This window comes from Mesitornis unicolor, unplaced genomic scaffold (genome assembly GCF_000695765.1).
Source record: "Mesitornis unicolor isolate BGI_N332 unplaced genomic scaffold, ASM69576v1 scaffold47693, whole genome shotgun sequence".
Taxonomy (NCBI): Eukaryota; Metazoa; Chordata; class Aves; order Mesitornithiformes; family Mesitornithidae; genus Mesitornis; species Mesitornis unicolor.
In genome coordinates this window covers 32,199-59,673 of record NW_010177676.1, presented here as the reverse complement: position 1 = coordinate 59,673, position 27,475 = coordinate 32,199, and the positions used below count along the sequence as shown (strand labels likewise).

Genomic DNA, 27,475 nt, shown 5'->3' with positions numbered 1-27,475 from the left:
AGATGTCCTTGCACTGCCGATCTTCAAGCAGGAGGAACCACAGCTGTCCCCTGAGAATGATGCCAAACTGCCACCTTTTCAGTACGTCCTCTGCACAGCCACTTCACCTGCTGTCAAACTGCATGAGGAAACCCTGACCTACCTCAACCAAGGTAGAGTTTGTACTGCACTGCAGGAGGGTGTATTTCCTGGGAACAATTCCTGAGAAACAGATTGAATCCCATACTTGTGCCTTACCAGGAGGGCAGTGGGATGAGAAAAAGAGGGAAAGCGATGGGGAGGGGGATGGAGGAAAAGGAGGAATTTTCACATTTATATATCAGATGGTCAACTGATAAAATAATGAAATAACATTGATTTAGTTCTTGACTTAAAGCAACACTATAGCATGCACAGTCCCCTGTGGCCAGGTACTGGCTTGATCTTGGGCAATTTAAACTGCAGTCTCCTCCATTTGTCTTAAAAGCCCAGATTAATTAAGCAGATGGGCAAACTTTGGGCTGGGGAGCACTCTTTGCAAGTCCCCAAGTGCTGCTGGAGGGCATTGCCAGAGGATGAGTTAGCAAATATCCAGAGGAGCCTTGGTGGTCTGGGCAGAGTGGGATGTCGCTCCCACTGGCAAGGTGATGTGGCTCTGCTCAGTCCCTAACTCAACGAGTTTTGGAGTTCAGCAAGGTCCTTTATAACTGACCTCATAGGCTACTTCTTGCTCCTGGCTAAACAAGCACGGTGGTTGAAGTTTGACTGTCACTGTGTAGCACCTCCTGCACATGGGTCCTGGAGGGATCAGTCCTCCCCAGGCACAAATTGTGCTAAAACTCACTATGCCTGTTTTCTGTCAGATTGTAAACAAGGGCATTAGTGAAGCAGCAAGCTGAAGGCTGTCTGCCAGTTCCTGAGATTTTCTCCTGCTTCAGAACACACCTTTAAATGTCCCTTCCAACCCAGCACTGGGCATGAAGCTCACTCGGGTGCATCTCCAGTTAGGTTTCTCTCAATTCTTGTACAAAGCAGAGCCCTAACCTCCCTTGAAGTCTGACCTCAGGTATGGCTGGCTGCTGGATCTGTGTTGCTAGTTGGCAGACCCATGAAGTCCCCATAGCTGATAGACTCAGGAAGCCCCCATGGAAAGATCAACCAAGTGCTGCAGGCTCTACCCAAGGAGCCAGATGTTTTCTGTCACATAAGCTGGCACTGTGCTGTCTCCTATGATCAAAAGATGCTTGAGATTTGTGTGTCTTCCCAGTTTATCCATACAAATAGAGCAGACCCCAGGAGGTGGTATGAGGCATAACAAGGGTGAGATAGAAATGACTCTTCCCGTGAAACACAATTTTTCCCTGTTTCAGAGTGAAAGGTTTTCTGTTGACAAAAGCAGTTGACAGCCAAATATTTTGGTGTACATGAGGCAGTACCTGCTCTTTTACCTTGGTAGGGCAAAAATTAGACAACTCTGCACACATCAGTTTTAAAAATCTGACTAGAGCAGTCTACATTTCTTATGCAAAGTAAGACTGCTACTGCCTTTGCAGTTAGACAATGTTGTGTTAGGCTTTCTCCCACTTACTATTGTGAGGAGTTGTCTCCTGCTCCATCTTGACACAGTACAGACCTGTTTTCTTGGCAAACCACCAGTTCTTGGATATCTTCTGCATCTGTCTGTCTTTCATCCCTCAAGGGGGAAGGTGGGATACACCCTGGAGAGCATAAGACGGGACAGGCCTAGAACAGGGATGAGGCTAGAAGAAGCTGTGCAGTGATGCAGAGTTGGGAAAGGGCTGGGGGAAAAAGTGGATGCTTCTTAGTGCTGTTGGCTTGCTACAGTGGATGGAAACAGCACCTTTTCCTAGAGGGTCTTTGGAGTGATTAGCGGTAAAAGGTGGTACATCTCCTGACAGTTGAACGACTCACTGCTTTGCTCCTCCTGACAGGAGCTTCGCGTCTGCCTGCCACCTTTTCAGGAGCATACTCGCCTCATTTATTTAAGCTCCCAAGCAATTTGTCTTACATCTTGCACTGAGATGCTCTGGGTTTCTTGAAAAACTTCTTGAAGCTCAAGGCTCTCTGTATTTAGATGGATTTGTTTTCATTGAGATCTTGCAATATACCTACTTTAAAAGCCATTCTGCTCCACTCGAGCAGGTTGCTTCAGAGTCCACACCATTGGCTGCATTCTTGCTCCCAACATTGATCCTTTCTGGTAGCAAGGGCAACCCTTGGCTGTAAATTGGTCTGAGAAGCTTGTGTGTTCTTTGAAGGTAACTACAGATGTGGGGAGAAGAGGATGCTGGACATACCTTTCAACCAGCTGTGGTCAGAACTGGGGAGCCTAATTTCTGCTGTTGGGATATGAATGAGGACATTGCCTAGGGTTAAAAAGAGATGAGGATTTGTCTTGCAATTCCAGGTCAAAGAATTGGGTAACCTCCCATTTCACTTAGAGGTTTCTGTTTAGAAACGTCTACATAAAAGGTATTTGATCTTTTTCATGACATCTGTGTCAAAAAGTGTGCTCCTCATGCACTGACCTTCTGGAATAAAAACCAGGAGATGTCTGCTTAAAAGCAAAATTAAAGAGCTTGAGTCAAATTTTCTTCTCCTTTCAGCAACACTTCTCTGTGGGAACCACTTCTGACTCTTCAGCTATATAGTTTCCCAGCAGGTACCTGTTACATAGGTATTTTCTTATCTCCCCTCCAGAGCCAGAGGAAGGTACTGCAACTCTTTACTTTGACTTGCTCAACACAAGCCAGGGAATCCCACACTGATCTCAGTTGTCCCGCCTGAGCTAGAGCTGAATGCAAGTTAAAGGCTCTGACAGAAAATTAAACCCATTAATAGATTTGTGTTGTGTAAGCCTAAGAAGGTACGTGAAAGGGACCTGGAGGCAGCCCAGGTCTCAGAAGCCAATACTCATGGCATGGCAGAAGAGCTAACTGACTCCGGAGCACTGTGACACAGCTGCAGTGCCATAGCCATCTCATGGAGCAATTTAGACCATTCCCAACACCTTATCGCCTTACGCTGACTGTAAGTAAAGGGACACCTCTTGCACCTTACCCTCTTTCTGTGCCAAACACTGGTCTGGCCAAACAGTTACACAACACTTCCCTTTTTTTCTTGTGTGCTTGAGTTTGTGATGGATTACTTTGGCAAATGGGTAACTTCATTAATGGATGTCCTTCCACCCTGTCTACTCTGAAAGCTTCAGTCATAGCTGGCTCCTAGTAAGGCAAATAAAAAGACACAGTGACTGTCCCAGCTCCAGCAAAGAAGTTCACATCCAGTCTGGTTACTTACCTAAATCATGAGGACTGGGTTTGGCTTTTTGGCTTACTGGGTGACTCTTACCACTTGCTGTCCAAATGTTCCTTCCTGACTTGAGCTCTTCACCACTCAGTAACTTCAACACCATGGAACAGCTCCTTGCCCTGAAACAGTTATTCCACATGTGACTGGTTCAATGGTGGTTGACGAGTAGACTAGCTCAGGAGAAAATCCATATGTAGAACTGGGTAAAAGAAAGGTCAGATCTATCAGAGCTGTGGAGTGGGGAAAGCTCTAAGAACTGGGCAGGAAATTGAAGGCCAAATTGCATAGCAGAGATAGAAGAGGAGCTGGTAGAGAGATTCAGGTGAGATCTGAAAGGGTTTCATATGGGCTAGGAAGAAGGGCTGACCAGTGGCTATTTTTGTGTAAAAACAGGAGAGGGATGAGAGAGGGCTCCAGGCTTGTGGAGCATAATGGCTTCTCATGAGTTTTGCTTTTTGCTGTTTAGACCCAGTGAGGTGATCAGTGGCATTAAGCAGGAAGAGGTCTTTGGCCTAGAGTCTCCCCAGGAATGAAGAAGGAATCTGAGAAGACTCCTGAGCTGGAGACCAGAGGTTTCAGCAAGGGCAGGGGAAGCATTTGTGAGGGAGCATTAAAGGAGGGAGCTTAGCTCTTGTGTTAAGTTGACTTGGCGACATTCAGCAGTGGCAGGCTCCCAAACTTGTCTTCTCCAGTTTGAAACTCTGAGTGCTTGCTGGCTGCAGCTCTAGAACCAGCCTGTAGATGAAGTAACTAGAGTCATCCTTAGCTTGGTTTCCAAAGACTGACTCATTACACTTGTCCTTCCCAATCTCTCCCCTCATATCCCGCCTTCCCACATTCCATGGGAAACTGGAGCCAGAGTCCTGCTAGCCCAAACTGAACATGATCTTAGTTTGCTAAACCTTAGGGCAACCTTCCTATATTGAGATCTGTTGTGGACCTCAGGAGTTTTACTTATCTGATAGGATGAAGTGTAGACTTATTAGTATGGTGTCTTAAAACCACTATCTTCAGTCCATGCAACTGGAAAAGGTGCTGTCCTTGCAGTAAGATCTGCTGCTGGCATCGCTCCGTTGGTCAGGGATCACATCTGCTAACAGCAACACTGTCCAGAAGTCTGCAGCACAAACATCTCCTAAAAATTTTGGAACTAGCCTGCCTTTCAGCACTACTTCAATGTCTTTTGTGGATAGGGATTTTCAGACAAACAATCAACCAGCAACCATATTACAAACTGCTGCTTTAGCAAGAGGGCCTGATGCAGTTGCATAGTCTCTGGTCTGCGTGGGGTGTGGTTTGACCATGACTGGTTGAAACTGGTTTCAAGCGTGGACAGAAATGGGAGCAATGGAGGTGGTTCCAGAAATTGCACCAGGAGGAATGTGGAGGAAACAAGCACTGTACAGTAGATCTGAATGCTAATAAATGTGAGGAAATAAAACTATTCCTTTAAAAAACAAAACAAAAAGCCATAACCCACAAAAACCTGAAAGTCATTCCCCAAGGGAATCAGCGTGTAGTGCCAGAACCACATATGGACTGTGAGCTATTCAAGTCATGCTTTTATTTCATGACCAGCATTGGCTTGGCTCAGAACCTCAGATCTAAATTACGCCAAGTAGAGGGTGGTTAAGATCAATGGCAGGGGGTCACTGAGACCAGGAAGTGTGACAGATCCAGCCCTGTCCCTCAGTGGTACTTCAGAGTAACTGGCTGTCACCTTCCTGTACAGTTTTTCTGGGCTCTGTTTAGCTCTCAGATCTGTGGTATGTGACTTGTGGTTCTTGGCCATTTGAGGATTTTAGCATACAGCTAGTTAGGGTTGGGAAGGCTGTCCATCTCTGCTTTACTGTGTCGTCCAGGAGTTGTCTTTATTGCCAATCCTAGACAGTTCAGAAAACAAATGAGCCAAAAACCCAAACCATGAGGGAAAACCACTAATATCTGAGAAGACCTGTGATGTTATGTGCATTACTGTAGAAGTGCATAAAGCAACAGATGCCTCATGAAGCTAAAGATGGATTTGGTCTGAGTCTGGGTCATTCCTGCATAAAAGCCCCAAATTTCAGCCCTCAGGTGCAAATGTGTGTGTGAATGAAACCAGGTTCAAGACACATGTGCTTAAACTGGTACACTTTGTGCTGCTATGTTTAAAATCTGCTGGGTGCCTCAGCTCACTGCAGACTTGTCCTAGTTTCTCCTTCAAAGAACGGTGCAGAAAGTACTGGGCAATAAGCAATGGAGAGGATGTCTTGAAGCTGATTGCTAATTGCTTGGGTAGGAGATGAAATTGCTTGCAATAGAAGGCAAAAAAGAGAACCTTTGCCTCCCTTAAGTCTGAAGTTCAGATTTGGTTGTCTAATCTTCTACAGCCAGAGAAGCCAGATTTAAACACTGAGATTTACAGTAAATGAAAAAAAGCTGTTTTGTATTGACGTTAACTCATACGTAATTGAGTTTTTATGGGGTCACAACTGTCTGAATGTTTGCAGTTTTCCTGGAACAATTCTTTATTTGCCTAAATGAAGTGTAGAGAAGGCTGAGTGACCAGCTCTGCCTGGGTGTGCTGCTGGTTTAATTATAGCTCTGTTTGTGGGGATATTTTTGCTTTGTTCCATGCTAAGAGCTGCCTCTTTTCCTAACAATCACTGCCACTACTGGCCCGAGGTATTTCAAGGAGCTCTGCAGCTGGTGGCCTCTCCTGTATGAATGCATGCTCCACCCTTGCCAGACATCACAAACACAGCCATGACTCTGTGTAGTTGAGACTGTGAATATTGGGTGTTCCCTGGTGGCTGCCCACCTGTGCATTCTTGATCCCTGATCGTTGTGGGGTGCTGCGCTGCTCCTTCACCCCTTCCCACACTGTTCCTGGGTTTGGGTGGCTTAAAAATGGCTAGCAAATCTGGTTTGTCTTTCCCATTTTTGAGACTGGCTACTCAGTATTTTTGGGTCTTGTGGTGCACCTCTTCATCTCTGGAGCAGGAATTTGTCTCCTGCCTGTCTTTGAAGACTGCTCTGAGTAGATTTTGGTGTCTCAGCTGAAGCCATTAATTGAGCTAGCAGTGATTTCCCCATATGTCTGGCAGCGCTGTCTTCACTTTGGCAGCCCAGGATAAACAGCCCTGTCTCCAAACCACACCATCCCTCAGCTCACTATGAATCTTTCTTCAGATGACAAGGCACCTCTGCATAAGCAGAGCATCTGACTTCTGTTGTCCCTAGGAAGCTAGAATCTCAGTTGTCTTTTAACCGAGAAGCTGTTTTCTGTTCTTTCTGTAATACTTTATTCTGTTGCTAACATCTGGATGAAATTCAAATGGGATTGTGAACTTGCTGGACTGTAGCCTGTGCACAACTCCTACTGGAAGCCCCTAGACTGCATTTTGTTCTCCCACTTCCATAAATTTTCCATAAATCTTTTATATCTATGAAGGAAGTAAGTGCTGAGAAGTAAGAGCATATTTGTAAGACTTTTTTCCTCATTCCATGTCACTTTTTAACTTTCCTCCATTATCCATATCTACTTTGAGATTTTTGTAATCATAATAGTGATTTGGGATTTTTGTCTGTGTTTTTACAGCATTCGCTGTCTCTATCAATGTACCTATCAATCTGAGAAGATGTGGAAATTTTTGAATTAGCTTTCCCTAACTTGCAGTGTCCTAAAAGATCACATTTTAGGTAGCAATAGAAAGCTTGGGAAGCTTTCCATACACTGTAGGTATGACATGATTAGCTATTTTTCAGTGCAGTGTATAATACCATCTTTTTTAAAGAGGCTGGGAAAAAAAACCTTTTTTCTCCCACTTTTCTTCCTATGAACCATTTGTTATGTGTTCCTGAAACTAGACAGCAAGTACTTGAGCAATGTGATTTCTCTTGTTCTAGCTTGGTGCCACACTTATGACCTGTGTCGAAGGTACTGTCTGCTTTGATGGGACAGTTGTCAGTCACGTCTTCTCCCCTGCTGTGTGGTTGGTACTGACTGAGTAGCCAGCTGAGGGAGTGGGACTTCTTTTTTACTGAGAAGGTGACAGAGCACTGGCCCAGGCTGCCCAGAGAGGTTGTGGAGTCTCCTTCTCTGGAGACATTCAAAACCCACCTGGACGTGTTCCTGTGTGACCTGGTCTGGGTGATCCTGCTCTGGCAGGGGGGTTGGACTGGATGAGCTTTCGAGGTCTCTTCCAACTCCTAACATTCTGTGATTCTGTGACTTGCTTTCTCCCAGTTTCTTATTGCAGAAACGTGGTAAAGGAAGTGACTTACCTGAGGGCATCTGAGGGAGCTGTTGGGTGGGGTCAGGAGCCGTACTCAGCTCTTCTGCATCCCTCTTCAGCACCCTCACTCAGGACCATTCTTCTTGGTTATCTGAAACTCAAGTAAATATTACACACAAAGCTACTCTTACGGAGCTATAAAACCTCTTGTCCACATTGAGTTAGAACAGGTTGAAACCAGAAAAATCCTGTGTTTTTTTACTTACACAGAAGGGGCTGAGATTTTCTGAGCTGGACAGATGTGACTAAGATAGTCTTGGATGTTTTGAGTACATGCTAGATAAGTGGAAATACAGGAAGAAATTATTTTCACAGGGTGGATATTTTTTCAGCTTTCCATCAGAAGTCCATAATTTCTTCACTGATTAATTTGTATTAAAAATCAATTTTTATACCTTGACTTAGATTAGGTGGGGTCCAACAAAATGGATGAGGTGGAGGCAAAAGAAGCCCAAGTGCACACAATGAAGTTAGCAATTGGGCATGTTTTGATGTTTTCTGGCTGGTTTTGTGTCCTTGATTCAAAGTTAGGCTGTAGTCTTGGAGGGATTAAATGTACATCCCTCTCTTTTGAGTGCAAACCACTGTAAATGAGGAGTGTTTCTGTCAGTGCCTGTTAGCTATGAAGTGTCACCACTGTAAAATAGACCATCTTCAAAAGTCTGGGAAGAGTAGAGCTCAGCCAAATGTTCATATAGTAAATGAACACTGAAATTTTCATCCAGCAAACTTGGCTCCAAGGCATGAGTTTGGCTTTCCCACAAGAAAGAGGTAGGGCAAGAGAAAGAAGGGGACAAAGAAACCCCCTTGAGTGGGAGGCCAATTGTAAAAGGAGGAAAAACATAGGAAGAGACATGATGACAGTGTAGCTCTATGGTGTGGTAGTAGAATTAGTAGTTGAATTGGTCTGCTGTGTTCCTGTAGTCTTGCTACCTCGGTGGTAGTGGCAAGCAGGGCAGACATCCTTAGTGTTGGGCTCAGATGGGTACCAAAACACAGTTTATGAGCATTGGTCATGACTGGGCAGCTTTATATGGATACAGCTTGGACATACCAGAAAGTGGGAAGATATGGCCAGGAAATGGCAGGCTGTATTCACCCTGCTGTCTCTGGGTGCTTATGTGTTGAAGATGAGATGTGGGGCAAGATGGGCCTGCAGAGTCAGAGTGACTCTTGTTTCTTTTGCATTTCCTAGCCTATGGTTGGTCCTCCTTTGCAGGATTTCCATGTTCCTAGCATAGTGGGAGCTTTCAGGGTGGCCTATTGTGTAGCTGATGAATTAATAATATCCACTGGGTAAACATCTCCTACAGCATCTTGTCAAATGAGGCTGCAATGAGCAACTGCAGAATATCTACTGCCATCTGTGGCCCAAGGAGGGAGAATTCTGCCCTTGCTCCTTGTCCTACAGAGTGTCTGCACATGGGACACTTCAGCAAGTCTTATGTTAAGTTTTATTTTTTGGTTTTGTCTGGCTAAAAAGGTGTGTGCAATCAAGTGCACAAGTTAGATGCCAGCTCGGTCACTCTTGCCATTACCTTGTGGGTTTGTTAATCTTTCTTCTCAGAAACATCTCTGTGTGTGCCTAGTGCCCTGAACAGTTGCATTTTGCTGTTTCAAAGGTGATCTTCCTGCATGCTGGATGTGCTTTGGGTTAGGATAAATGCTTGCTTTTTTTCTTTTCCTTCCCCCTCCCCCTCCTTCTGCATGTTGCATTTGACTGTCAGCATTCCTTTGCCTTTATCTGTGTGCTGTTTAGGATGTCCATATAAAGTTGCTAAATGGAATTTTTACTGGCCAGCTTGGCTTAATAATCAAACAGTTTCCAGGCTGGTTCTGTCTAGTGCTGTGTGGATCCATTCTGAGAAAGAAGACTTGCAGTTGTTTGGCTTTTTTTCTTTCCACAGACTTTTTTTTTTGGGAGGGGGGGATATTGCTTAGTCTAAGGTTAGGGTTTAATTAATTGCTGGAAAGGCAAGCAGACTACTTGGCTGGATTAAGGCCTGAGTCATATTGGTCTGGAACATCAGCATCCTAATTAGAAATCAGTGTATCGTATCGGTGTATTATGCAGAAAACCACAAAATATGTAGTGCAAGTGGCCCTTGAAATGTAACACCAAAACAACAAAAAAAAGCAGGATATTGTGGTTGTGTAGCAAATAATCTTTGAACAAAGTGTAACTGAGCTTGAAATAATGATAATCTTTTCTAATCTAAAATTGCCTAAATTTTCTGATTACTAAGTTCCAGCAAAGGAAATCAGTTAAGCTGTTATGGCTTGTACCTTTTGAGTGGGTGAAAGCATTCCTGTGTTGAACTAAGTTATTTTTCATCCATAGCAAGTTGTCAACTTTCAGTTCTTTTGTCCCCAAAGTAAGTGGTCATGCCCGCATCTAATGTGTGTTAATTACCAAAGACTATAAAAGTTAAAAAAGTAAACAGTCTATAAATCCTCTTTAAGATACATGCAGTTGCTTTATGAATCACCAAGCAGGAACTCTCTGGACCTGGGTGGTTACTACTTTGCTGGATACTACTCTTGTTTGTAAAGCAAAGTTGCTCAAGCTCTAGCCTAGGAGGAGATTGCGTCAATTTGCTGTTGCTCAGGGAATGTCTGTTCAAAATACAAATTACAGTGTATCATCACCCACCCAGGTTTTTATTGGTGCCCCTGAAGCTTTCAGTAAAGCTGGGAGAGAAATGACATCTCAGGAATTTACTGTGGGTTTTTAAATATTTATTACTGCTCTGTTCTCTGCCTGAGGTAGGGAAGAAGAAGGGTCATGGTGAGCTCTGTGTCAGGGGAGCACTGGGGCATGCAGGCAGTCAGGAGGCGGATTTGTCCTCAGCCACACTGGGGATTTGCTTGCAAAATGTCCTCTTCATTTCAGGTAGTGACAGAGATGCTTTAGGTGTCCTTGTGTGCATGTGTCCAATACTATAACATGACCAGGGACCAGGCTGGTCACCATCTGTGAAGCTATCTTGAAACCCGCGTTCCTTGTGCTGGTGCAGCTATGGCCAATGTTGAGAGCATGGAATGAAAAGGGTTTTGGCAAGTTGCTGGCCTTTAGCGCTGGGTTTAAGGCTAACATTCAGCAATGTGAAATATAATCCTGGTGAAGGAGGACTGCTGTGAAGCTGCCACCGTGGCTCTCCATTGCCACAGATATTTTATTCAGGCTTTTCCTTCCATCTGAGCCCTGTGAATGTTAAACCCTTGTCAGCTGAGGACCAGATACTGCCCTGGTCAAGGTCAGACCATTCAGTCAAGTCATTGCAGAGTCTCAGCATTGGTACCCTCTTTACCACCAAGCATTGACTTGGAAAGATGTACCCTGACCTGTATTAATCTGTATTTCCATCTGAGATAGATGGAAAATCTCAGTATAGGGGTACTCTATATTTCAGCTGTATGTTTTGGGCTTAGCTAGTTGCAGTCTATCTTGGGAACTGACAATACAGTTTGTTTTAGTCACACTTCAGTCACACATTTTTCACAGATTTAGATACTTGAGCAAGAATGATCTGTTACTGATTTGGTTTTAGCAGAAAATTGCAGTCTATGCCTGCTAGTGTAGATGAGTCAGTGGTGCAGGATTCATAGATGGTCTGTGTACCAGAGCCTTGAATGACTTCTTTGCCCTTTTTGACACCAGAGGGAGTTCAGTCTTCTTCAGGTAAAGTCACTTATTTGCTTAATTTTACAAAGGGATCCTGTTTTCCAGCATCCAAGTACTGATTGTAATTCACCATTCAGAAGTTTTGCTGGTAGGCTGGTAACAATGGTGGAAAACAGAGAAATAAGATTTGGAATGTATTTTTTTGAGGAAAAAAATATAATCCAAGAAGTTCTGTGCTATAAAAGTGCAAGTATCGGAACCCTGTCCATGCTATATCAATGAATTATAGGTACCATTAGAAAGCAATGTATTTGTTGGAATAAGTTGTAAGGAGAATGAATTTTTCAAAATCAGTATCACAACATTTATATATAAAGGAATTGTGACAAATTAAGACCAAATTCTCACTGAGAGGAAAATAAACTGTTTGTGAATCTTGTCTGGGAGCAGTCTTGTTTTGATAATAGTTCTGCGTAGTAACTGGAGTTAAACGTTCAGAGGTCAAGGTGAAAGGAGTTAGCATAAAATACCATTTTGATTTGAGTTTTTTTGTGGCATAAACTGAGTTCCAGGGCTCGCATCAGATGACCCATATATCTTTCATCAAAGCATTTTATTTCCTCTTTGGCTTTCCACTTAATATTAACTCTATCTCCACTACAATTCGTTTTATACTGGTGGGCAGAGTCTACTTCTAACTCCGTCCAAGCTGAATGACTCCCCTCAGGAGCAGATGTGTGGTACCCACTGTCTGCCAGGATTCATTATCGCTCCTATCCCATACAAGTGGTTGGACGTCGCACACTGCAGAGTTTTTGGGTGCTCGATGCTAGTTTGAAAGGAACATGGCCGATGTTTTTATGCCAAATATTTTCTTTTGCCTCATTGGGAGGGCAAATAAGCAAATCATGCTGACCAAAGAGTAGGAGTATATTGGTGCACATAGGTGTCCCAAAAACCTGCTCATTCCTGAGATACTCGCTGAATTACTGGCAGCACTTCTAGATCTACCATTGCCTTCTTCTGTAGCACAGCTCATGCCATTTAATTTCTCTCTCGCTGTTACACCATCTGAATACAGTCATAGATGTATTTTATTGTCTCTTGCATGCTCATGGTCTCACATCCTAAATTAATTTTCTGTAATGATTAATTAATCTCATATTTGCATGATAGTGAACTGTAAATGCAGGAGATGCTTGACTGTGTAAATGTGTTTGAGGCAATGAACTGTATCACTCTATAGCTTGTGAAATCAATTCCTGAACTGAGCTGTTGAGCAGTGAAGTACTTCATACAACATAGATACACATGTGCAACATAGACACAGGTACAATAGACATGGTTTAGTGGTGGAGTTGGTAGTGCTAGGTCAAGGGTTGGACTTCATGATCTTAAGGGTCTTTTACAACCTAAATGATTCTATGATAGAAAACCAGCTTTGTGAACCTGAGCTTGATCTTTTTATGCTAATGCAACAGTATTGATTATGTGGAGAGATATGCACATCTCTGTAAAAACTGCCAAGTGAACAATATTAACTTGTATCAGTGGGAACGTTAGAAAGTCTCTTGAGTTAAAGTGTAGATGACTTCAATTTCAGGACTGAAGTTTACAAAATCCACTTTTGTTGTCCAGCAGTCTTCAGAGGAAGGTCACTGTTGTTGTTTTGGCTTACTTATGCATGAAGAGATGGATTAAAATCTCTGCATGTTTCCAGTGCTTAATTTGGTACTTTATATGGTTTATTCTACCCTCTACTGATGACCCAAGGCACTTTCTGGATTCAAGGGTCATTTCCTGTTTGCAGAACTCCTATTGACATCAGTAGGAGTGTTGTGCAAACATCTGGGGCTTAAACACGGCCTCTTTTCTCCCCTTTTATTTTTTTTTCTACCAGCCAGCTGAATAAACACAATTATCCCTGTGCTCTAGTGATATTGTCTGTACTCTCGCAGGCAACCAGAAGAGCTGAGATTCCCAAAAAATAATTCACCTGAAACATGGTGCCCTTATGATGCATCTGCTGTCATAAGTCCTCTATGTTCAGATCCAGAAATGCAGCAATTTTTCTCTGCTGGTAGCAAGTGCTTAGAGGGAGATATATCTTCTGTGCAGTTTTCTGCAGGTTCAGTTCTGCGGAGATACTGGTCGAGCCAGAAAACCAAAACTGGCTTCCTTCTTGGTGCCTGCCTTGTCATACCCTGCACATTTTTCAGTAAAAGGGAGGACAGCAAGATGAACAAAAAAAAAATTGCTGTGAGGTGTATATATGCTCCATTAATACTAATGAACCTGTACTGCCTCTGTACCAGCTGTAGGTTTGTTGTAAAGAGTTGTCCTATACAATGAGCTGTTGTGCTGTCTTAGTCGTTTGTGTGTAGGGTATTGAGGTATCAGTCTCCTTTGTCTGTTCTCAGCCTTGGAGGGAGATGTTATTTCATATACCAGTTAGCCACCGCCACCACCATCCTCACCATATTCCTCATGCTGAGGTTGGTGGTGGTGGGGTGCTGGGGTATGAATTCCCTTCCTGGTATTGGTCCTTGCCATGCTGTAATACTCATTGCTGCTTCCACAGGTACATCTGAAACAGGAGTATTTATGCCCTGGGCCTTATGTTCAAGACCTTATGGAACAAATCTTGTATTTCTGGTTCACCAAAACAACTTATAGGTCTGACTGGTCTCTGAAGAAAGCAAGATTTTGCTCAAGTTGCTATCCACTGCAGAATAGTGCCTAGACCTGTTGTACCAGCAGCTCTTCACACAACCATTGCTTCAGCAAAAGGGACAAAAAAGGCAGTGCTGTTACAGCCGTGTGACATGGCACGACAACTGCCTCGAACACCTTGGTGACTTTCTGAAGAGTGACCAGAAAACTGTAGCAGCCCTGGGAGACAGAGTATGATCGATGCCCTACCTGAGAGCTTGTAGCTGCCAAAAGATAAACCTTCCCCTCAGATTTCTGCTGTGCTTTAGTGCCTACTCGATTACCAGTGCAAATGCATTATGTTACCAAAAATGAACTTTCCCTGATCAAACGTATGCTTTATTAGCCACATAAATGCCAGCATTACTCTCTCATTGCTACAACATATTAAACACCTTGGAAATGTTTCCTTAAACTCTAGGTCAGTCTTATGAAATCCGTCTACTTGAGAATAGGAAATTGGGAGAGTTTCAAGATTTAAACACAAAATATGTAAAGGTAAGGAGAAATATAGATTTCTTTTCTTCCTGCTACTACATACAGCCTCTAATGAAGGGCCAGGCCTTGCTCACACTGAGACAATGGAAAATACTTTGCCATTGTTTTTAATGGGAGCAGAGCTGATGGAGCTGTTGAGTGCTAGTTTCACGGGACTATGCAGCTTGGCTTTACAGGGCTTTAGGGGAACCTTTATTCTGCTTGTGGTCATTTCACTGTGAATATTGGTTTCAGGGGAATCTCAAAGTTCAGAGGTGAACATGGTCAAAACTGCTGAGAGGCAGACTTGTCTCCCTTCCTAACCCCAGCAGCACGCCTGGGTTGTTACGTGTCAAATGGAGGACACCCATGTTTACATCCTTCTGCCATGCAGATTCTGCATAGCTTCAGTTTACTTTGGCAATGGGCATAATTATGAACATACAGAACTAAATTGTTTGGGTTTGGGGATTTTTTTGTTTCCCACCTCCTAAGACAGTTCAAATCCAAAAACTTTGGTCTGGACCTTGGTTCTGGATCCAACCTTCAAGCCTTCCTCTCCCCAGTTCCTGAGGCAGAACAGCCTCAGGATTTCTTTTGAGAAGTGGGGACTAGTTGCAAAATTTTGATTCCAATCTGGATTTCAAATGTTCAAGTTTAGGCAGCTCCTTATTTGTCTTTTGGCCCATTTCAGGAAGCATGTGGATTGGGATTCCAAGTTTGCAGGCGTTCCCACTTGGCTTGCTTGCTTCTTGGAGCTAGGGTTTGATTTGGGCGTTTCTCAGGTTCATTGGCAAAAATTGCTCACCCATTTGATATGGAAGTCACTAGCAGGAGCATGGACTTGAGAAACTGGGATGTAAGGGGTCATTAACTCATGCAAGTGTAGCACTCTGAATATACAAAAGGATATATTAGGAGTACTTTGGATGTGTCTACCCTGGGGATTGCCCTTATTCCAGCCTTTTTTCTCCAGTTATTGACATGGCTGCACCACTGCAGACCAGAGAAGAAAATTCTTCTGTTATGGAAGGTTTCCTATTCTACACTTGTTTAACTGCCCTGGGGCAAATCCAATGACTGGTTGTTAATGGCTGGAATCAAGTTTAATTCCCACTGACAAGGTGTCTGGACATGTCAGCTTCACTGTGCAGGGACAGGTGAGCTGTCTTTCACACTTGCTAATCAGAGTGGGATATACTGGGGCTGGGGCATGGTACAGATGCATTAAATATTACCCCCATGTGAGCCATTTTGGGTGTGGAGGCAGTATAGTGATGTTTACATGATGTGACACCTAACATTAGGTGGACATTGCTATAGTGCTTCCAGACCAAATCCCAGAAAGCTGTGCAGAGTTGTGTGTAGATGTGCCCTGTGAAGGGGAGAGTGTGTTGCTCTCTCACTCAGGGGTTCCTTAGAAATTTGAAAAACATGGTGATGGGTCTCTTAGGTGGACCCTCTACTCTCCTCATGAATGGGAGTGAGAAACATAACAGGTCAGCTTTTGCTTCTGCGCCGGAAAACCAAAGTAATCTCAAGAGAAGGGCCTCTGGATCATGTTGTTAATCTTTCTATCTTTTCTTAACAGAGCATAATTCGTGTAGTTTTCCATGATCGACGCCTGCAGTACACAGAGCATCAGCAGCTTGAGGGATGGAGGTGGAGTCGGCCTGGGGACCGCATCCTCGATATAGGTAAGACTATTTCATTGTGGATCCTGTGCAGAGTTTGGTAGTGAGATGCTGAATGATGGAGTGTTGCATGTGTGTTTAGGTTTTTTATATCCTACTCTCTTAGGAATCCTGTGTGTTTTTGGGTGGGAAGGAGATCTAGCACTATAGGTCCCAAACAGGATATATCATTGATGGCTTGGCTTTTCATATGCATCTTGTAATTTTATGGAAATACCTTCTCTTCTTCAATTTAATATTTTTAAAATTTTAGGGGTTTTCTTCTACAGATATTCCGCTGTCAGTTGGTATCTTGGATCCCAGGGCCAGCCCAACCCAGCTGAACACTGTTGAATTTCTGTGGGATCCATCAAAGAGAGCCTCAGCTTTCATTCAGGTAAGAGAAAAGTTATATTCCTGCAGGAAGTGCAATGGCAAGATATCTTATAAAGACCTGGAGAGTTAAGGTAGCCAGGACTTGAAGAGAGAAGGATGCTAATGATAATATACAAACTCTAGTCACAGTCATGTATAATTAATTTGTAGGATACTTGCTAGCTACTTGTTAGCTTTGGAATACTACCTGCTACAGCTAAGATTTTCTTTAAAAAAATTATGTTGCTTTCTAAGCATGGGATTTATCTGGAAGAAACTTCACAACCTGTTAGCTTTGCTTGCTTTCCTCTTTCATAAGTGTTTCTTGTCCCAAATGCCAACTGTCTGTTTCTAATCTATACATGGGATTTACTTAAGTCAGAGGATGTTTTTCATGATGCTCTGTTTTTTTTTCTGAGCTGCTTGTTCTTCTAATTGTTTTGTCCCGAGGAGCAGAAATGAAAACATTTCTTGGGAGGAGCCAAAACCTCATGCTCAGGCAAAATCTGAAATTCAGATTTGCACAGCTTCCAACTGTCTCCAGAGATGAGCACAGCTTTTGTTTTGCCAGGTACATTGCATCAGCACAGAATTTACTCCACGGAAACATGGAGGAGAGAAAGGGGTGCCCTTCCGGGTGCAAATCGATACCTTTAAGCAGAATGAAAATGGTGAATACACAGAACATTTGCATTCTGCAAGTTGCCAGATCAAAGTGTTCAAGGTATGAGGTAGTTTTGGCTTTGTCATCAACTAGATTAAGACACAAGGACATGCACAGTTTTTAAATTGTGTAGGAGCTTTGTAAATGGTAGACTAAAAGAAAAGGCCTTTAACTGGGTATGCTTAAGATCTTAAATTAAATTCTTGCACACAAAGTGACATAAACACTGAACTACACAGCAATTCTAGTTAAATTCAGGTGACCCAAGTGCTGCACCAAGACTTATGCTGGTCTATTGTGCCTTCAAATACTGAGACATGTAGGGTATCCACTGTGTTTTGGTGCTTCTAAGCAATCAAGACATTATGGAATTTCCAGTCTCTTTGATTTGATCCTCCATTAACAATGAGAGTATATCTTGAAGATCTTAAATACCCTTTGCATGTTGCAGCAGAGTTCCTCTCCGTGCTACCTGGAGGAGAGAAAAATTCAGAGATAAAGCATCTCTGAAGCTCCTAATCTGAATGCAGCAGACTTGTAGTCACATAACAAGCTTTTCATGAGCCTGTTTTGTCAAAGCATCTGCTGCTCCAGTTTTGCTTCTGTGAGCAGTGTCTTTCCTGTTCCTGGAAAGGTGACAGTTGAGGTGCGTAGCTCATGGGGCTCATGGTCTGAGAATGTTGGTATCAAATCTCAGGACTGCGGTCAGCCTATTTTGGAATTGCAATAGGCATTAATGGAGGATGTTGCAGAAACAGTAGAGCTGCTTGACTAACTTCTTGTCTCCAAAATGCAGATCTGATCTTGTTCCATATGTGGAGTTCCCCATAAATCTTAAGGAGACTTTTTTTGAATAGATTAGAAAAAAAATCTTTTGGCCCCTGTCTCCAAACTTGTAATACTTGGCATAAGGGAAAGCTTGTGCTTGTGCTTATAGCCTAAAGGAGCAGACAGAAAACAGAAGACTGACAGGGAAAAAATGGAGAAGAAGACCACCCAAGAGAAGGAGAAGTATCAGCCTTCCTATGAGACAACTATTCTCACAGAGGTAAAGTGTTTTAGGCATGTTATACTATTCAGCATGCCAGGAGATAGATTTGAGAGAAAATGCAGTCTAACTGAGCCCAAGAGATAGTCTTGTGGAGACACATATGCACAGATCTGATTGAAATTAAGAGCAAAGTGGAAATTATAAAATGTCTCTCACTGTTGAAGCTTATAAAACATGCCCAAGTTTCTTATGTTTCAGGGTATAAACCAACCCTTAACAGCCTAGCTTTGAAAGAAATGTTTTCTCTTGTGTTGTGCTCCCAGGCACTTGTCATGGCACTCAGATGCCAGTTGTATGAGAGGTTTTCTTCAGAACTGTCTGGTAAAAGCTTATGGTGGGGATGGGGCATTGGAACAGATGAATAGACTGATTAAATTATTAAACTGTTTTTCTGTGAATGTGCCTGTGAAGCTACTATTATGTACAGGAAGATTCTGTCTTGTACTCTAGGAATACTTTGAATGTCTTATATTCTGATGGATCTGGTGTGGAGCTGTATGTGCCTCTACCCCTCCCTGCCCTTACTAAGATGTGTATATAAGGTTACCCCAGATTGTGGAATTACTAAGCAGCAGGACTCAAGACAGTGGTTTCAAAGTGCTGTTTTGTCTCCCCATGGGAACATCTGGTCATTTAATTTAGTTCTTGGGTTTTTTTGAAGTTACTTGCTGGACTTCTGAAAATCAGGGTTTTTTCTTGATTTAAATAAACTTCCTGTTTGTGAGATCCAGTCCCTCCCACTCAGTTTTCCTCACGTTGCCAGGAGTGACCAGCATGTTTTCTAATTCAACGTGGTGGTGGTTAACGAGGCTCTTGTGTACACAGACCTAATTCTACTGAGTTGGCAGATCCCAGATTCTCCCTATGAGCTCTGATGCACTTTGACATATTGCGTGGGGAAATACGGGTTGTCAAAGAGTTAAATATTTGCTAGTGCTTGTGGAGATGGTAAAATATTTGCTAGTATTTGTGGAGATGATAGAACTCCAAAGCTACACTTGTCTTTTTTTTATCATGCTAAACAAGGATATGACAGAACATATTCTTGAGCTCTTGATGGTGGGGGCTTCCACAGGGCTAGATTTCTCCTACTGATTGCAGTGGTTTAAATCCAGAACAGAATCACCAGTTCTAGCTGGGTTGCTCTGGTTTTACGCTACTGTAATGGAATATGGAGTTTGACCGGTATCTGTCAAGATTTTTAGTAGCTTTGTGTCTGTCTTTCTATCTCAAATTTTCTCCATGTAACACCCGTTTATAACACGAGCTTTTGGACTAATAGCTAGAAGTTTTAGCAAGCTGGTTAAAATTCTGCTCTTTCACTGGTATAAACCTGAAGCAATGCCACTGGAGCATATTTGTCACTCTTGCCTGGATTTAATTAGAGATTTATGATTGAGACCAGGGGTATTTCTGTATCGTTGCTGCCTTCAGACTGAGTTGACTTACTGGCGTTGCTCTGACTTACAGCTGTGCACACTTTGGCCCAGTGTTATTTGGGGACAGGCTTTGTGAAATGGGAGAAATGTGGAATGCACAACTGGAATCAATCTGGCCCCCTGACAGCCCACTTGGAGAGCAGCGTAGAAAATCCATGGCCTGTCTCCTCCTCCCAGCAGGAGTGATGTGCTGAAGTTAGTGGCATGGCAACAGCATGAATGTGGTATGAGAGGAGAATCAAATCCTTTATTTCCATCCTTATGAAAGTATCCCCGCTGCCTTTCTTCCAACAGTGCTCTCCCTGGCCAGATGTGCCTTATCAAATGAATAATGCTCCGTCTCCAAGCTACAACAGTTCTCCTAACAGCTTCAACCTTGGAGATGGGTATGTAACAAATAAATGCTTTATCTTTCCTGTTGATATGGTAGCCTTTGTGCGCATGTGTTTTGTGTGTCCATGCGTTTCATACCCTGGAAGAAAAGGTCAAGGACCACCCTCCCTAGAAAGAGGAAAATATTTTCCACAAAGCCTTTTAAGATCTTCCATGCAGGAACTTCCTGTAGTGCAGACTATGTTTGTACGTCCACTGTTTATGTGGTGCCTCGGACGTGAGCATCAGAAGACCACAAGGGCAATTCCTGCTATGAATTTTCCCTTATACTCTTCTATGAGGGTCAGAGACCATACCCGTGCCCTGCACCAGTAATTCCCTTATTTTCTGACCAGGCTTTCAGCCTTCAGCACCTCTTCAGGTCTGGTATTTCTTCATTCCTTGCTGTCTTTGAAGTGCTGAATTCCCAGTTGAATGGGATGTAAAGAAAACCCATCTGTGGCAAAACAGCCTGGGTTTTGAGAAGCCATTCCAGAATGAGGAGTGACAAAAAGCATGTTTAATTCATTAACATAGCTGTCATAAAGAAACAGTTTTAGTGGTCCTGAAACACCCAAGATGATAGCTGATGATGGAAATATACAGCAGGATCCCTTGGTACATCTGAGTCTTCCCTGCAACATACTTTCCCCTAGAAAATTGGTGTAGGCCTTTCTTTTCCTCCTCTAGGACTCTGCATCCTTGTTGCCTTCCCACACGGATGATTAATTAATCAATGTTGTATCATAAATTTTCAATGAGTGACCTCAACCTATAAATAAGGGCAGACACTGAAATGGCAAAAATTGGTGTTACTAGAGAGATCCGTTGAGCATTTTCTTCCAGTGGTAGATTGTTAACTCTTTGAGAAAATCCATGACGTGTTGAAGACCTGTCTGTTTCTCAGGAGGGTTTAGTAGAAATGTGTTTTCTTGAAATATAGTTAAATTGCAATTTACTGTGTTTAAGATGACATCAGGGTTGAATTATAATGTCCTTCATTCAGTTCTTGTGAAGAATCATTATCAGACTGTGGATTTAGCTAGTGGATTTCTGGCTCGTAGCAATTCTGAGTTCAGCCATACTAAGTCTCAAATTCCTTGCTTAGATGGTGTCACATTAGTGAGTCACCTGTATGGAAAAGCTTGAATGAGGTCAGTAAACTGAGTTTTTCTCTGTGTTGAGTAGGACCTCAACTGACCAACAAAAGGCTCAAGTAGATATTTTTTTTCTTGGTCCAGATTTTGGGCACCTTTTTAAAAATCTGATAGAGAAAAAAAACTGGTATGTAACTTGTGACACTTGAGTCAAATGGAGGAGGGGAAAGAGGATGGACACTGCAATATAAAATTTAAAATAATGGTTTTTTTCTTTTCCAACTTTGTATAATTTTTTTTAGCAACAGTTCTCCAACCCACCAAGTGGAGCTCCTGCCTCCCAGCAATGATGTAAGTACTTGAGATCATGTTAATGTGGTGCTTTTCTTTTTTTAGGACACTGGTGAACAGTTCATTTCAAGACCTTCTTATTCTTTTTGCAATGTAGCATCTCCTTCCTTCTGCTTCTATTCAAGATGCCCAGCAGTGGCTTCATCGTAATAGGTTCTCTCCATTCTGTAGACTCTTCTCAAGTTTTTCGGGTGAGTTTATACAGTCAAATTATTTCGTGTTTATTCTTTCTTGTAAGTGCAGCTCATGCTTCCTATCAATAGCATCTGCTGCTGGCCACTGTTGATGGGATTACTGGTCTGATCCAGTGTGGTGGTTCTTTTGTTCTTAGATCAGTTAGCATTTGCCAAAACAGTTCATAGAAATATAGAATAAGAAAGATGGAAGAGAATAAGTTAAGATGAAGCAGACTTCTTGAGCTCATTAGGTGCAATACCTCTGCTTGAGGCAAGTCCAGGCCTTATGCAGTTGTGTTTGAGTATCTCCCAGGTGGGAAATTCCAGTCTGTCTAAGCAACCTCTTCAAATACTTGAGTGGTCTCACAGTGGAAAAGTTTTTCCTTATACTTAATCGCTGTTTCTTCTATCTGCTGCCTCTCATCGTGTCCCTGTGCACCTTTGAGAAGAGTCTGGCTCCCTCTTCACTGTGCCCTCCCATTAGGTAGTTGTACAGAGCAGTGAGATGGTGGAAGTGGGAACTGTTAAAGATGGTGAAAGCTGGAGGAGCCTCTCTCTGACTTGCAACACGATTAAATAACCTGGTGAACATGGCAGAACTTTAGAGCATTAGAGAAAATTGGGCCATTTAATGGCCAGTGTTAAATATCTAGCTTGTCTCTGAGTTGGCTAGAATATCGTCCAGTGCAGTACTGCTCTTTTGGCAGCTTCTAGCTCTCTGCTTCACAGTGATTTATTTGCTGGTAACACATCTCTGAATTTGCAATTTCTCTAGGCAAATCTGTCTGATTTAGCTTTGTGGATCCTCTCCCCCTGCCCTTTCCTGCTGCCCATACATGCAATTTGGAAGCTAAGATTTGCTTAACTTCTGAAAAAAAATCAATTTGAAATATGTAGGTGCTGACTTACTGAAGATGTCAAAAGAAGATTTTGTTCAAATCTGTGGGCCTGCTGATGGAATTCGGCTCTTTAATGCAATCAAAGGAAGGTTTGTACTACTTCCTTCCTATTTTTTTTTGTTGTGGCAGCATCTCTTGATAGTTTCAGTGTTAACTAGAAGTTAATCTTGGAGCTCTAGCCTTTAGACCTCCTTTTAACACTTCAGAGAGCTCATCGCAAAGGCTGGAGATTGCAATATTATTCAAATACAAGTGCAGCTCAGAAATGTTGCCAGACTCGCACCTGAGTTAAAAATGAAGCAGCATAATGTGGATCTCCAGTGGTTTATTTGCTACCAGCTCATAGCTTCTGTCCACTTCATATGAAACACAGCCTACAATACCCTCTGTTGCATCTCCATCACTGGTAACAAAACAACAAGCAAACCAAGCAACCTCTGGAGCCTCAGATGACTCTTAAACTTACTTTTATTACAATAACATCATAAATTCTATAGCTGGGCAGGATTCAAAACAGTAAAGGCAGATATGATTAACTGCTTGGCAAGTGCTATAAACTTTTTATTCTTATCTGGTCCCAAAGAGATGAAGGTGCTCTGCACTGTACCACCACCTCCCAGGGGGCTCTTACTAGACCTCCGAAGACATCCAGTCACCAGCATCAAAACTATCCCTTTGTTGGTTATTTATGCACAGCCTGAATGACTCCATCTCTCAATGTTTGATAGCACTCTGGAACAGTTTTAGATCTATTAAATAACTCACAACTGTTTTTTAATAATCCATAGAAATGTAAGGCCCAAGATGACAATTTATGTCTGTCAAGAACCGGAGCAAAACAGGTCCCATCTCCACCAAAAACGAGAAAATGGAGATGGCAGTCTTTGTGGTAAGTTTTTATGTATGAACTCTGTGAAACAGTTACCTGGTGAGAATGACACTTTCTGCCTGAGCTCCTGCATGGTACAGCTTGGTGTTTAAAGATGTCAGGTTTATCCCAGTTCTGACACTTAGGTTAGTTTCAGGGTTACAGGCTCCAACTTGCACCATCTGCCTGGGGATAACTTACAAGCTATCTGCAGAATGCCACAGAAAAGTCTCTATTCAGTTCTTAATAGGGACTGTAGCATTAAAAATTACCTTCCCATCCACAGTTTGCTTTAGATTATGGCTTGTTTTAAAATATTCTGGGAAGTGGAAGGTGAGTATGTCTTAAAGTCAGGTTCTAATTCTTGAAAGTTTGAAGCTTTTGGGGACTCACTGCTGTTAACAATCCCTTGTGACATGATGTATGACCAAAAGAGAATAGAGATTGTCCTTAGTTCTAGCACGTAGCACAACTTTCCTACCTGGTTGGTTCTATCATTTGGATTGGATTTAAAAAATAATACTGTTATCTAGGGCTGTTTGATACATTGTAGTCTTTAGCGTGTGCCTATGGGATCAGGGATAATGTCTAATAAAATATTACTTTGTGTAACATCATATAATGTATTTTAGTATTTAATTCGATCTACTTTCAAGTGTCAAAATTAGTAAAAATAGATTATCCAAAAAATACTAACATCTGTATGAGAGGGGTTTTTTAAGTGCCCCATAATTCATGTTGTCATTAGTCCCTGTGTTTTACTCTGGGCAAAAGTGATATGTGCTTTATTTGCCCACTGCATCCAAATACTAGGTATTTTTCTACAAATCATCAAGCTGGATATTTGAGAGCTGCATTAAAGGTATATCTTGCTTTAAAGGTAAAGCTTTGTATATCTACTCTCAAGATTTTAACCTTGATCTTAAAATAATTTGATTGGTGATATTGAGCATCTTGGTGTTATCTGTACTTGCTATTCTCTAGTTACTCTGTAATTCTGTAATTACTTTCAACCTATTGCAGTATATCATGCAATCTTCTTGGAAGAATTGACCACACTGGAATTAATTGAGAAGATTGCAAACTTGTACAGCATTTCTCCGCAGCAGATAAATCGAATCTATCGGCAGGGACCCACAGGGATCCATGTATTAGTGAGCAATGAGGTGAGTGGTTAATGCAAACCCTGTCAGAGCTGTAACAGATGTCTGACGTTTTCAAGTTTAGAATGACCTTTTAAATTATGGAATGAATCTTCAAGGAAGCTTTGCAAGAATGTTACTAATCCCAACAAGTTAAAGCAAATACTGAAAGCAAATCGTTTATGCATACCATTGATTTTAGTGTGGTCTTAAGTTTTCTGCTTTGTAAAAGAGGGGTGGTTTTTTTTGCAAACAAACCAAAACACAACAAAATAGGTATTTTTTATAATAGGTATAATTTCCTTTTCATGTTGGCTGCTTATTCCTTGTTTCAGAATTTGTTTGCAGTAAGAACTTTAAAAATTGAATAGCAAAGTTTCCTGAAGAAGGCATGTTTAAAAATTTTTAGGGCATTTAGTCTCACATCTTGGTCAGTGATTACAACCACTGGGTCAGAGTCAGTGCTGTGTAAGTGCAAGCTATGATTTCATGGACCTCTGCTAGCTGTTTGTGTCCCATTATATGGGGGCCTAATTAAAGCCCATTCCATTAACTTGCAGGTTAATACTGAGTTGCCCTTCTTCCTCTTTTCCCCCCACTAAATTACTTATTCATTCATGCACCAGAATCACTTAAGGAGCTTCATTTATAAGAAACATTGTTAAAACAAATGAAGCAGAGCATAGGTCTCAACTGGAGCCTAAATTGAGGGCTGTAATGCTTATTCCTGAAGTCTCCTTGCTATTTCAGCCTGATTAAATCTGAAACCTTGATGCTTTATGGATGTAAAGTGCTTGGAGGCAACTCTAGGTAGGAGAATTGCCTGAACCAGCTTGAGTATAAGGCTTTAAGTATTCATTTAAGTCAATTATTAACAATGTCTATTACTTTTTAAAATCTTTTTTCTTGTTCTAGTTCTACAGTGGCAAGAGTGAGGCACTCTATGAATGTACTTCATGCATCATTAGGCACAGACACACAGACTAGCCAGTGAAATTTGATTTGTGGGTTCAAGGGGTGGATGTTAAACCCAAAAGAGAATAGAGAGATTACTCTAAGCTGAAAAGGATATTTGCTGTGAGAACTTATAGCTGGAAAGTGCTCTACTTGAATGATGTTCAATAGCTAGGAGAAGGTTTTTGCTTAAAACTAGATTTTTTTGAGCTGATCAGATTGGTTCTGGTCAACTCCCCTCTGAAGTTACAACTGTATGAAGTGTCCAACTGTATGAGACACCTCCTGAAGGTAATTCACCTCGTCTTGTTCCATACAGCTACTAAGATGGGAGGAAATACTGACTAAGCATGAAACTTAAATGATCATTGCAGATTGGATCCGAAGTCAGCGTAATCTCTTAACTCACCTCTCTAGTTAGGGACTCAATAGAAGCTACATGTGTTCTGAAAATCTAGTTGTTTTGCATGAATAACTCAAAGAGCTTTAGATACTGATCTTGTGTCCCATGATCTGCCTTGCCTCTCACGGCAGTTTCATTAAGATTCCTTTGCCTCAACAAAATGCAAACAGGTAAATGATTCCTGCAAGCACAGCATCTGTACCAATGTCTGGTCAAAATAATGATGCTGAGATGACTTTATTCAACAGTATTCCTTCATTCAGCAAGGAGTCTGTTTCTCAAGGCTAACCGCCTCTAGATATTATCCCAGATGTCAGTGTAAGCTCAGCTGAGCTTCATGGTTCAACTGGATGTGAGTCACCATTGTTAGATTTTAGGAAAAGAACTGTCTTCATCCAGTTTAAACTAGTGTAGCTTCACTGAAGGCGATTAAGAGCATGATCTTTAATAGACTACCTGGAGTGGTGTCACAACCTGCAGGATCAGGAGCTGCAAAGGGGATGGTAAAATGCTGAACAAGCCAGATCAGTACCAGGCAAGCATTTTAGTATAAGCTTCTCTTAAGACCATTAGCAGCTTGCAAGAGCCTTAAGTAATCAGTTGTGTACTTTAATAACGTTATGGGCAGGGTTACTCAGGACTGTGTAAGACTAGACACCAAATGTTGTTGACACTCCTCTAAAGTCTATATAGGCACTGAAAGAAATTTGAATAAAATTGCTAAAAATATTGTGTGTTGTCTTTTTTTCCCTCTGCTCTACAGATGGTGCAAAACTTCCAAGATGAATCTTGTTTTGTTATCAGCACATTAAAAGGTATGTATTGCTGCCACTATTACATGTAGTTCTAAAGATAATTTCACCTTTCAATTGCACTGAACGTTATCACAGACTCGGTGCTGTTATCCTGAAAAGATAACTATTCTCATTTAGTGTAAGTCAAGGTGTTGCATCAACTTACGCTATCATGGACTGATTGATCTATGCTTTCCTCTCAGGTACACTGTAATAAAACTTTCGTAAATCCATTGATAACACTGACATAAATGAGCAGAAAACCTTCTAGTAAAATGATAAAAGATGAGTTAGTGTGTTGTATTTTTTTATGTAAATGCTTTGACCTAGATGTTCAACATTGATTTTCATGACCAGGTTGTAGAACAGGAGTACAAACTGTTGCAAACTACCTAAGAAGAAAATTTGGAGTTCTGTATCTGTGCTGTTTTCTAAGAGCAATGAAAAAAATGCTTTGTATTTTTGTTACAGCTGAAAGCAATGATGGCTACCACATCATTTTAAAATGACCATGCTGCACAGAAAGACTTTAACAGCCTAAAATATAGTGCCTCACTGAGATTGGTACAACTTAGACTGGAAACATGAAGAACCTTCTGGATAAAACGCTCCTTTGAACGATGAATTACCAACAGCTTAAGGAAGAAACTTGCTTTTACAGATATACATTTCTCGTGGTGTGTGGTTTTGGTTTTAGTTGGGTTTCTTTTTTGAAGCTGAAGTTGAGAACATTCTCAAAGCTTGTACGTGTTTCTTTCTCCCTTCCTTTTCAGCCTTAAACATTCTCAAGGTTTCTGTTATTACTTAGAAA

The 27,475-nt window shown here is 41.9% G+C and overlaps 1 protein-coding gene across 1 annotated transcript; it reads left to right on the top strand.

The window, feature by feature from the left end:
• LOC104538822 (transcription factor CP2-like protein 1) lies at window positions 1-27,475 on the top strand (the record flags this gene model as incomplete). Its single annotated transcript, XM_010182165.1, has 14 exons — window positions 1-152; window positions 14,351-14,427; window positions 15,998-16,103; window positions 16,370-16,476; window positions 17,026-17,178; window positions 18,056-18,166; window positions 19,903-19,994; window positions 21,380-21,428; window positions 21,526-21,619; window positions 22,502-22,592; window positions 23,292-23,392; window positions 24,395-24,537; window positions 26,634-26,685; window positions 27,136-27,475. Coding segments are annotated over 14 exons (1,366 nt in total), but the record flags the coding sequence as incomplete, so codon positions are not given.